Source organism: Hylobates moloch, unplaced genomic scaffold, assembly GCF_009828535.3.
Source record: "Hylobates moloch isolate HMO894 unplaced genomic scaffold, HMol_V3 SCAFFOLD_16, whole genome shotgun sequence".
Taxonomy (NCBI): Eukaryota; Metazoa; Chordata; class Mammalia; order Primates; family Hylobatidae; genus Hylobates; species Hylobates moloch.
Window position 1 is genome coordinate 52,527,489 of NW_026652291.1, and position 12,120 is coordinate 52,539,608.

At 36.5% G+C, this 12,120-nt stretch overlaps 1 protein-coding gene across 4 annotated transcripts in view; it reads left to right on the top strand.

The window, feature by feature from the left end:
- The window catches only part of DDHD1 (DDHD domain containing 1), a 124,593-nt gene that overhangs the window by 93,743 nt on the left and 18,730 nt on the right, over positions 1–12,120 (top strand). For all 4 annotated transcript variants that reach the window (XM_032179353.2, XM_032179356.2, XM_032179355.2 and 1 more), the window contains one exon: positions 3,513–3,619. In XM_032179353.2, coding sequence (XP_032035244.1) covers positions 3,513–3,619 — 107 coding nt within the window. The remainder of the gene's footprint in view (positions 1–3,512; positions 3,620–12,120) is intronic.

The window sequence follows — 12,120 nt, forward strand, 5'->3', positions numbered from 1 at the left end:
ACTGCTGCGTATATATTAAAAAGAAAGGCAATCAGTATATTGAATTGATGTCTGCAGAGTCCTGTGTTTGTTGCAGCACTGTTCACAATAGCCAAGATTTGGAAGCAACCTAAGTGTCTATCAACAGATGCGTGGATAAAAAAAATGTGGTACATAAGCACAATGGATTACTATTTGGCCATAAAAAAGAATGATATCCTGTCATTTGAAACAACATGGATGGAACTGGAGGTCATTATGTTATGTGAAGTAACTCAGGCACAGAAAGACAAACAGCAGATGTTCTCATCTGTAGGATCAAAACAACAATTTATGGAGATAGCAGGATGGTTATCAGAGGCTGGGAAGGATACTGGGGAGGTGGGGATGGTTAACAGGTACAAAAAAACCGAATGAATAAGACCTAGTATTTGATTGCACAACAGGGTGACTATAATCAATAATAAATTAATGGTACATTTTAAAATAAAGAGTATAATTGGATTGTTTGTAACACAAAGGATAAATGCTCGAGGGGATGGATACCCCATTTTCCATGATGTGATTACTATGCATTACATGCCTATATCAAAATATCTCATGTACCCCATAAATGTATACACCTCCTATGTACCCATAAAATTTTTTAAAAAATGAAATAAAAAAGGAACAAAGGTCTGAAAATAGCCAAAACACAGAATGATGGATTTGAGGGGTGGAGTCTTGACCTACTAGGTAGCCATACCTAGTACTGTATTCAAACTTCCGTAAATATCCTTGGCACAAGGATAGGCAAATAGACCTGTGTACCAGATTAGAGACTCCCTAAACAGGAAACCTTCTATATGTCAGAGCTGGCATTACAGATCATTAGTGAAAGGATGGTCTGTTCCATAAACAGTATATGGTAATAACTGGGTGTCCTATGGGGGAAAAATGTAAAAAATGATCTCTACTTCACATTTCACATGGATCAAAAACATAATATATGAAAGCCAAGACTTTAAAACTTTTTAGAAAAATATACAAAACAGTATCTGTATAACCTCAAGGTGCAGAGAAAGAATTCTTAATATACAAAAAAATGCAACTATAAACTAATAAAGATAATTTGATTAGATTAAAATTAAGGACTTCTCTTTACCAGTAGACCATAAAAAACAAAAGACAAGCCACAAACTGGGAAAAAGATGTTACAACAGAGCAACAGATAAAACCGCCAAAGGTTTGACATCCAGAATAAAGGACAAGAAACTTAAGTGGGAAAGAAAAGATTGTTTTAAATTTATATATGTATATTTTTTCTAGTAATCAAGGAGATGCAAATTAAAGCCACAGTAAAGTATCATTCACACCCATCAGGCAAAAATTTAAGAAGGTGACAATACCAAGTGTTGTTGGGGTTGTATAGCAGTGAGAGTTGTCATTCACTGTTGTTGGGAATGAAACTTGCTGTAGTCACTTTGGAAGATTTAACATCATCTTATAAAGCTGAATGTGCATGTGCCCTTTGACACAGTAGTCCCACTTCTTAGAGATGTACTCTAAAGAAACTCTTAAACGTGCACCAGGAGACATGTAAAACAGTGTTATTTATATGACATATGATTTATATGTAGTAGCAAAAAACTGGAAACAACCCAAATAACTCTAAAAAGAGAATGGATAAATTGTGATATAGGTATAGAGTGGCATATTATACAACAGTGAAAAAGAGTGGATTGCAGCTATATGTATCAACTTGGATGAATCTCAGAAACATAATATTGGGTGAAAGGGTGCAAGCAAACCATAGATAATGCCTCAATTTACACAGTGTTCAGAATCAGATAAAATATTTAGGCTCTGGCACATAGTAAATTCTATAGAAGTAATTGGGTGCAGTTATTAATATTATTGGACATGTAGTAAATCTGTAAGGAAAAGGAAAAGCACAATTAATACAAACCTCTTACCTGTAGTTACTTCTCCCTGTCTGCTAGAGAGGCCTGTGATTATTTCGGAATATATGGTGGGTTTCTAAGATACTGGCAGTATTCTTAAACTGGATGGTATGAACATGTTTTTGTAGATTATTATTTAAACTGCCCATTCATAATTAAATACCTTTATTTATATGTGTCTGTATTTCACAGTAAAAACTTTTTTTGGAAATGCATTAAAATGACATTTGAAGTATTTTCAGATCAGCATGGTAGTCACATCTTTCACTTGTACAATTTAAAAATAGGTACAGCCTGTAAATATGTTGTAAACCACAAACAGCAACAACATTTCCCTTTACATCGTTGGAAAAAAAAAAAGAACCTTTGCTTGTCTTTGCCTTCCATTTATTATTACATTGTATTAAAATGGAGGAATAAATAAAATAACCTAAGCCAATAAAGTGAAAAAGAATAAAAGAAATTTTGTTTCACTAAAATCATAAGCCTTCTGCTCACCTTGTGCTTTCAAATCACAGTATTCATCCAAGTATAGTGCTTTGTATTTCTATAAGAAATGTAAAATTTTCTATATCTCTAATAATTTTATTAGGTGTCCAATAGAATAATCTTTCCAAGGTAAAATTTCCATAGGTTAGGCATAACTCGTGGAAGGGTGTACTGGTTCGAAAATCAGTTTATGTAGCAGTTTTTTTCAATACAGTAAATTACACCATCTTTATCTTGTTTACTGATAAACATTGCTGATTTATTTGCCTTTGTGCATACTTGTGATCTGACAGTTCTTGCCCGTAGAATCTTTGGCTCACTAAAGATAGATGGATGCAAATTGTAGGATGACTTTTTTTAATTTGTTGCTGGTTGCCACCAGTGGCTCTAGGCAGTGTACATGTGTATTGCCAAGCTGAAGGTGCATAGATCAAAAAAAAACAGAGAAGCTGGGCGAATGCCTCACACCTGTAATCCCAGCACTTTGGAAGACCTAGGCAGGCAGATCACTTGAGGTCAGAAGTTAAGAGACCAGCCTGGCCAACATGGTAAAACCCCATCTCTACTAAAAATACAAAAAGTAGCTGGGCATGGTGGCACGCGCCTATAATCCCAGCTACTCGGGAAGCTGATGCAGGAGAATCGCTTGAGCCAGTGAGCCAAGATCACGCCACTGCCCTCCAGCCTGGGGGACAGAGCAAAACTCCATCTCGAAAAGGAGAGGAAACAGAAAAGGAGGTACAAAAATACTTGGGATTGTGTTTTGACACTAGTTCTAAAATATGTGGCCTCGTTTTGCTCCGGGTATCCCTGAATTTCATGCAAAAGCCAATACATACAAAAAAGGATGACGCTTTATAGATTTGATAATGGCTTTCATCCTTTAATGTTTCTTTTCATCTCCTATTTTGTCTTTTACTGTTTTGTTCTTGAAGTATTTTACAGGAAGGGAAGATCCATTAGAGCCAAAGCTGGTCTTGAATATTTAAATGTTAACTTAAATAGTTACTATTTCAGGCAATGTAATTTTCTTCACTATTATTTTCCTGTAACAGAGACTTTCTATAAGTTTACTTGATTTTTTTTTGTTTGTTTTTGTAGACACTGTTGATTCCATTACTCCTGACAAAGTACGAGGTTTAAGGGATATGCTGAACAGCAGTGCAATGGACATAATGTATTATACTAGTCCACTTTATAGAGATGAAGTAAGTATCATGATTATCTTGCTGGTGGGTATTTTTTAGTGATAGCTTATAAATGTCCTGAATTTTTACATTTTATGTTTTTTTAAGCAAATGAGAAATTACAATAATTCATTAATCTGTAAATAGCCTACTTTTAATAAATTTGGTAGTCTTCAAACTAGACATTGGGACCCTTAATAAAACAGATGATCTCAGGTTGGGGGACTGGTTAGAAAATAGTTCTTTGAGAAATAACATTTTTTGTAAATCTAATTCTACCTATGATTGTTGTCTTCACAAAAGAGTTTTAGATGTAAAGTGTCCTTTAAACTTTTTGTATATGATGGACTTTTTTATTGCTTCACTTCTGTAATAATGGTAGTGGAGCCGATGTCTCCCAAGAGTAACACTGGGGGTAAGAGGTGAAGGTTTACTCAAGAAAATGAGAGAATCTCCACCAAATGCATTCTGTCACTTTATTGTTAAGAGGGAAAGGAATTCTGTTTAGTAGGAATAACTAACATGTTAATTGCCTAACATGTGTGAACTTGTTTAACCCTTATTTTAAAAAATCCTGTGAAGTAGGTATGATTAGTATCCTCATTTGAAGGATGAGGAAACTGATGCCAAGAGAGATTTTGAGGGTTGTTCATTGTGTCTCACTTAATAAGTGGCAGAGCCAGTATTTGAACCCAGGCAATACAGCTTCACAGCTTACACTGTTTACCACTTCTCTCCTCTGTGTTCACAATATAGCCAGTCTCTCTGTTATTTATTGGCTGATTATTTTGACTTTCCTGGGCCTTTAATCAGTAAATATTTAGTGAGCCCTACTCTATGCCAAACATTGGCTAACAGGGGGCCACTTTACTGCAGACTGTTACCCTTCATTAGCAGGGAGACAGAGAAAATCAGTGCAAGTGTTTGAAAGTAAGATCGGTCACTTTGGTAAAATTTATTTATCAGGAATCCCAGGTAAGATTTGATAATATATATGTATACTGATTCAGCTGGTTAAAGGTGCTTTGAACTAAGAATATGGTCTACATGTTTATTGAAAATTTGTTTATTGAGAACTTACTATGTATAAGATACTGTACAAGGATCTTGTACAAGGGGGAGTCTCTGCCTTCAAGAAAGTTTAAAATATTACAGTACCTAGGGCCACATTTATGAAATGTATGGAAGGAAGAGAAATCCATGGAAAATTTTGCAATTATTCTTTTTTTCCCTCTGAAAAAAGCATTTAGGCTTATTGTTATAGTACTTAAGATAAATTACATTTCCACATTTCCTCATAATCATATATGGCCCCAATTTTTGTTCTAAAAACCATGCAGTGGAAATTTTTTTTTTTGCAAATTGTATATGGGCTCTAGAGATAGACCGCTTGAATTCCAGTCCCACTGTAACACTTAATTTTTGTATGGCTTCTCTATCTGCAAAGTGGATATTCTAACAAGTAGCTACTTCATAGCATTCTTGTAAAGATTAATTGAGGTAATGCTTATATTAACATGTGGCACATGGCAGTCAAGAATTACTGTTATTACAGGTACTGTAATATCAAATCATTTTAGTTTCTGAATTCTGAGTAAAATTCTCCAATGCTGAAACAGATGTGTTGCTGCCTGTAGATACCTCTGCTTTCATAAGAGAAAGAAGAGTTTGATGTTTTTTCTGGGCGCTTTCTTTTATCAGTGTTTTTAATCTAAAAATATTCCTAACTAAGCTTTGAAAAACTAAGTATGGAATGGATTTAGCGTATATGTTTTCTGTATAAAGAGTTTAGATTTCTTAAGGTTTCATAACCTGTAACTGTTTTTATAATAGACATGTAAAGCATTTCAGAGTTAACAGCTTTATTTTGTATGTATTAACATAAATTTAATTTGCCAAATATTTTCTGAGCACATTTTGACACATTTTCATTTTTATAAGCTAGTAAAATGACATAGATTTGGCAAAGGAAGTAACAGATAGTGTTGTGTCTTATTTCTCCCCAATATTTTTATGTTCTTGAGAATGAAAAAAGGAAAAAACAGTTCTATTCCATACCCCAATTCTATCTTCATAAATTCAAGTGAGCGATAACAAGGTTCTAACCCAAAATAACGTCAGTAGGAATAAAGAGAAGAGATGGATTCAAAATATGATAGAATTAAGTAGTCTTGAAATGATTTGTTATGGGTGATACAGGAAGGGAAGAGACAGATGATGCTTACAATTTCTAGCTTAGGCAAGTGGTAGATGGTTCTGATATTAACTATAAACGGAGGAAAGGGAACCAGATTTTTGTAGGGAAAGAGAGTAGAACATAAAGAAAATAATGAATTATACTTGCAAATTTTTGGTATGTTTATGATTTCCTTCTGGAGTTGTATAGCACAGAATATACTCTAATATTAGAAGTGAAACCAGTGAGAGTGGAGGGAGGAGGATATCAGAGCGCATGTTACCATACACATACACATACGTGCATATATATGGTTGGTGGTACCCCTAGGAGGGCTCAGAGCTCTGGCTATTGGCTAGTGGTGACTGAGCAAATGGTCACTTTCTGTAATGCTCTTACATGTGGAAAGATTACTATCCTCAGAAAGGAACTGAATAAAATAGTAGGAAGAGGGAACCAATGGCTATGATAAATGGGGGGCAAAGGGAACACCCAGTCCTTTGAATTAGTCTTTTAATCCAGATGAATTTCATGGGAGAGCATGAGAACTGGTGACTAAGATTCATCAGCAGTCTTTAGCAGTGATTTTCAAACATCTCTGACTAGAATCATTTCATACTCATTAAAAATAACAGCAAAAATAAACCCAGGATGGGGGTGGCAGGTACTGGAATTTGAGGGTATCATTGTAAATTCAACAATTTCTAAAATATGCGTGTGTATTGTAAGTATTATATATGTAGGTGAATATGTATATATACAGGCATACCTCAGAGATACTGTAGATTTGGTTTCAGACCACCACAATAAGGTGAATGTCACAATAAAGCAAATCATCCAAATTTTTTGGTTTCCCAGTGCATATAAATTATGGTTACACTATACTGTAGTCTATTAAGTGTGCAACAGCATTATGTCTAAACAAATATACGTACCTTAATTTAAAAATACTCTATTGCTATAAAATACACACAGACATGAAGTGAGCACTGTTGGAAAAGTGGCACCAGTAGACTTACTCAACGCAGGGTTGCCACAAACCTTCAATTTGTAAATGCAGTGTCTACAAAGTGCCATAAAACAGGGTATGCCTGTTTATGCATGTATTTCCTAACTTTGTCCACTAAAGTGGCCAATAAGCAAAGACACCCTAATTGAGCACACCTAGCACCCGGATCTTTTCCTTTAGTGCTATTATTTCCCCCTGAGGAAAACCAGGGTTCCTCAGGAAAATGGCTGATTCTGGGGCTGGGACAACTTGTTACGGCAGAAGGTAGGAAGACGCTCAAGAGAATCATGGGGTAGGTCACAAGAACACAGGGCCAAATTAAGCAGCTCATACTGGCCAAATCTGGAACATTTGAGCACCAAAATTATTATTTATAAATCATTGAAAAAATTATAAGTTCATATTGACTATAAATAAATAAATGGGGAGAATGGAGAATCCTTTCTTACAGTAGAATGCCAAAGAGCAACTGATGGAATCCTGGAGTTGGAAAGCCATTTTGCAGCTATCATGGTAGGATTAGGTAAGAGAAGACTGGACACAAATCATCAATGGATACTAAATTGAAGGCAGTATTTTGATGAGGAGCAGGATATTTACATGGTCATAAAGTATATCCCCGTAAACTGATTATTCATTTAAGAAAAAGGGACAATAATTATACACTGGAGAAATCAAGCAATACCTACACTGGGTATTCCTGAGGAACAGATGGACATTATGCGCCTCTGGATATGACACACACAGGAGAACACATCACTTATACAGTATTCTCACAATGAGGAAACATCAGACAAACAGAAAATGAGGATGTTGTAATAAAAAGTAGGAATGAGACTGTATTCTTTAAAAATATCATTATCAGGCTGGGTGCAGTGACACACGCCTGTAATCCCAGCCCTTTGTGAGGCCAAGGTAGGAGGATCACTTGAGCCGTGGAGTTCTAGACCAGCCTGGACAACATAGCCAGACCCCATCTCTACCAAAAATAATTTTTTAAAAATTAGCCGTGTATGGTGGTTTGGGCCTGTAGTCCCAGCTACTCGGAATGCCGAGGCCGGGGAGGACTGCTTCAGCCTGGGAGGTTGAGGCTGCAGTGAGCTGTTCTCACGCCACTGTACTCCAACCTGGGTGAAAGAGCGAGACTCCGTCTCAAAAAAAAAAAAAAAAAAAAAAAAAAAAAAAAAAAAAAAAAAAAAAAAAAATCAGTATCATAAAGGCAGAGTGGCTGCGGAAAATGTTCCTGATTAAAGGATGCTAAAGAGACATGTAGCTAAATACTCTATCTCATCCTAAACTGGATCCTGTACTGGATAGGGGAAACTGCAATAAAAGATACTATTAGATACACTGGCAGAATTGGAATGTGGATGGTAGATTAGATGAAATATTATTTCAAAATAAATTTATAAAGATTACTATGATTATAGAAGAGAATATTCCTAGTTTTAGAAAATATACAATGAAGAATTTAGGCGTAAAAGATCATGACATATATAATATATCCTCAAATGATTCCCAAAAAAGTGAGGGTTTATGTGTTTATCATAGAAATAGAACGAGTGAATAAAGTAAATGGGATACAATGCTAACAATATGTGAACCTGGATAAAGGTTATATGAGTGATCTTTATGTTACTTTTATTTTGCAACATTTTATATATTTGAAATTATTTTCAAATAAGAAGAGGCCAGGCAGGGCGCGGTGGCTCACGCCTGTAATCCCAACACTTTGGGAGGCCGAGGAGGGTGGATCACCTGAGGTTGGGAGTTTGAGACCAGCCTGACCAGCATGGAGAAACTCCATCTCTACTAAAAATACAAAATTAGCTGGGCGTGGTGGCATGCGCCTGTAATCCCAGCTACTTGGGAGGCTGAGGCAGGAGAATGGCATGAACTCAGGAGGCGGAGCTTGCAGTGAGTCGAGATCACACCACTACACTCCAGCCTGGGCGACAGAGTGAGACTCCATCTCTTAAAAAAAAAAAAAGAGGCTAGACATGGTGGCTCATGCTGGTAATCCCAGCACTTTGGGAGGCCGAGACGGGCAGATCACTTGAGGCTGGGAGTTCAGACCAGCCTGGCCAACATGGCAAAACTCCATCTCTACTAAAAATAGAAAAATTAGCCAGGCATGGTGACAGGCACCTATAGTCCCAGCTACTGGTGAGGGTAAGGCAGAAGAATCTCTTGAACCCGGGAGGCAGAGGTTGCAGTTAGCCGAGGTCACGCCATTGCTCTCCAGCCTGGGCCACAGAGGGAGAGCCCATCTGGTTTAAAAAAAAAAAAAAAGGTTAGGAAATGGAATAGCTTCCCAGATCTCCCAGAGATTCTCATTCGGTGGTTCTGAGATGGAGCCGGTGATTTTGTATTTTTAACAGTTCCCCTACTTGATACTATCCCGGGAATTCTGGGAAAACACTGCTTAAGGCATTGTGAAGAACAAAAGGGGTGCTTCCTAAGTGAGAGGTGGGCAAACTTTTTTTTCTTTTTTTTTTTTGAGACAGGTTCTCACCGAGGCAGGAATACAGTGGTACTATGTCAGCTCACTGCAGCCTCCATCTTCTGGGCTCAAGTGATTCTTATGCCTCAGGCTCCTGAGTAGCTGGGACTACGGGCACGCACCAATACACCCGGCCAATTTTTGTGTTTTTAGTAGAGACAGGGTTTCACCATGTTGCCCAGGCTGGTCTTGAACTCCTGACTTCAAGTGATCCTCCCACCTCGGCGTTCCAAAGTGCTGGAATTACAGGTGTCAGCCACCGTGCCCGGCCTATTCCTATTTTTAAAAAAGAAAAGTTGATTCTGTAAATTAAAATACATTAACATGAGATTGGTGTTAGGCAATATTCTAGGATAAATTATTTAAAAGTATATGTTTCCTTAGGGAAGGAATGATTAGGACTAAGTCACATGCCTGGTGAATGAACCTTGTTTGGTTTATTTGTGAGGCATTTGAAAGAGCCTTTTTCCCCTTTCTTCTCTGAGCCTTTGTAGTCAAATAGATGCAGATTCAAAGCCTGCCACTTCTGTAATCCCAGCACTTTGGGAGGCCAAGGCAGGCAGATCACTTGAGGTCAGGAATTCAAGACCAGCCCAACCAACATGGTGAAACCCCGTCTCTACTAAAAATACAAAAATTAGCCAGGTGTGGTGGTGCACACCTGTAATCCCAGCTACTCAAGAGGCTGAGGCAGAAGAAGCACTTGAACCTGGGAGGCGGAGGTTGCGGTGAGCTGAGATCGCGCCACTACACTCCAGCCTGGGCAACAGAGCAAAATTCCATCTAAAAAAAAAAAAACAAAAACAACAACAACAAAAAAAACCTGCTACTTAACCAGCTCTGTGATCTTAGATCGAATTTCTCACTTTCTTAGCTTCCCCACTTATAAAATGGGATAAAATATGTACTGATAAAGTTTGTCATTAGGATTAAAGATGCAATGTGTATAAAGTTTCCAGTATAATTCATGGTCCTTAGACATTCAAATTATGATTGATGTATTTCAAGGGCCACCATATTTTTAATAGACTTATTCTGTTAACTTTAAAAAGTAAAGGTCAGTGGATAGAAAATAGGTGAAGAAACATGTTTGTTTACTGTAATGAACTTTGTAGTAACAAAGCTGTCTCTAAAGATAGAAGTGGATACTTTAAAATGGAGATATGCACTAAGGTAGAAACTGAGTGACCACTTCTCAGGGATGCTACTGAAGAGACTCCTACCTTCACAGCAGTTTAAATTAGATCATTGCTGAGGTCCCTTTTAACTCTCAGATTCTTACATGCTCATGGGAGAACCCTAATGATTTTCCCAATAATTCCTGAAAAGTCATGGTTGGGGAAAAGTTGTGTATATCAATCAGTACTTCTCAGATGACTTTCTGAGGACCAGTTTAAAAAATCAACCAAAAATTAATTTCAGACTATCAAGAGATCATCAGAGAGCCTTTGGCCCTTACTTCAACCCTAAAGTAGCACAAGAAATCCAGAGAGAACTGTACATCTTGTGTAAATCTGAACTCTCTTTTTAATAGCTTTTAAAATTGAAGAATTATAAAGAGAATTGTCCTAGCTGTGTCTTGACATTATTTGAATTATTTAATTGATACAGACGCCTAGAACTCTCTATATTACATTTTCTCATTACAATTTCTTGAAGCAGGGAGAACAAAGGACTAACTCTATTCCTCAGCCATATTTTGTGTGTTTGGACTCAACTCTTGAAACTGCCAGGTTTTTCCTCCTTATGTTCATTTCCTTCATAAATTTTAACTCTTGAGCAGTGGTTATGGAAATTAGAAATGGTTTTAAACTTTTGAAAAGCTATCCAGTGCTTACTGTGTAAGAGGTTTGTTGACTTGATTAGATCATATTGTAGACTTAATAGATAATAAAGTTAAGATTACAGGATATATTGTTAATCTTGGCTGAGATGTCCCAAATGAATACACTTGGTCACGAAGGGATCCTAATTAGGAGAATATAATTGGATCAGAAAGAGAAGGAAAAGGAAAAAAAAAATTCCAATTAGAGTAAACTTGTTGGATACAGCATAGAGATGAATTTCTCCTTTCACTGATGAGCGGGTGAGATACAGAAGCATTTAGAGTTAGTACAAAGCTGTTTAAAAAGTTGGCTTTCAAAATCATAATGTCTGACCATAGATGTCTCTCATATATGCAAAGCAATAGAAAAAGAAAATGCTACCAAATCCAGATATGCTCTAATAAGGAAATACGAAGGCCATTTCTATTCAAGTGTATAATTATTAAAACAGATGACATCATCAGGTCTTCAGAAACTGTCCATGCTATGCCTCATTCCATAGTGAAATATTTTAGCATCAAATAGACTTTCTCTGCCTCAGATAATTTGATCTTGTTTTTTTGCCCATATATGATTGCCAAACTAATGAAGTATTTGGTATAGTGAGAGATGTTTTAAAATTTTTGAATATGAAATCGGTTAATTACTGGTAGTGTGATTTCCTTTTTAAAAAAACTTTAATATGGGAGTAGGCTGGTATTTTATAAAAACAAAAAGATTAGGTACGTTTTATCAGAGTACTAAAGTATATATCTTTTAGTGCTTTGAGATTTACATGGTACAAGTCTTAAAATCAAGGTCTTCAAAAATAAAAACGATTAAGAACTGTTGCTTTTAAAGGAAATTATTTTATCTAAACATTAGCCTTCTCTGTACCTACCTCATGTAGATTGTAAATCAGGAAAATAACGAAATTTTAAGGATTGGTTGATATTCTTATCAAAGCCAAATCCAAAGCATATGATAGCTCCCTTCAAACAGAGCCATGTAGTATTTCACACTCCATAT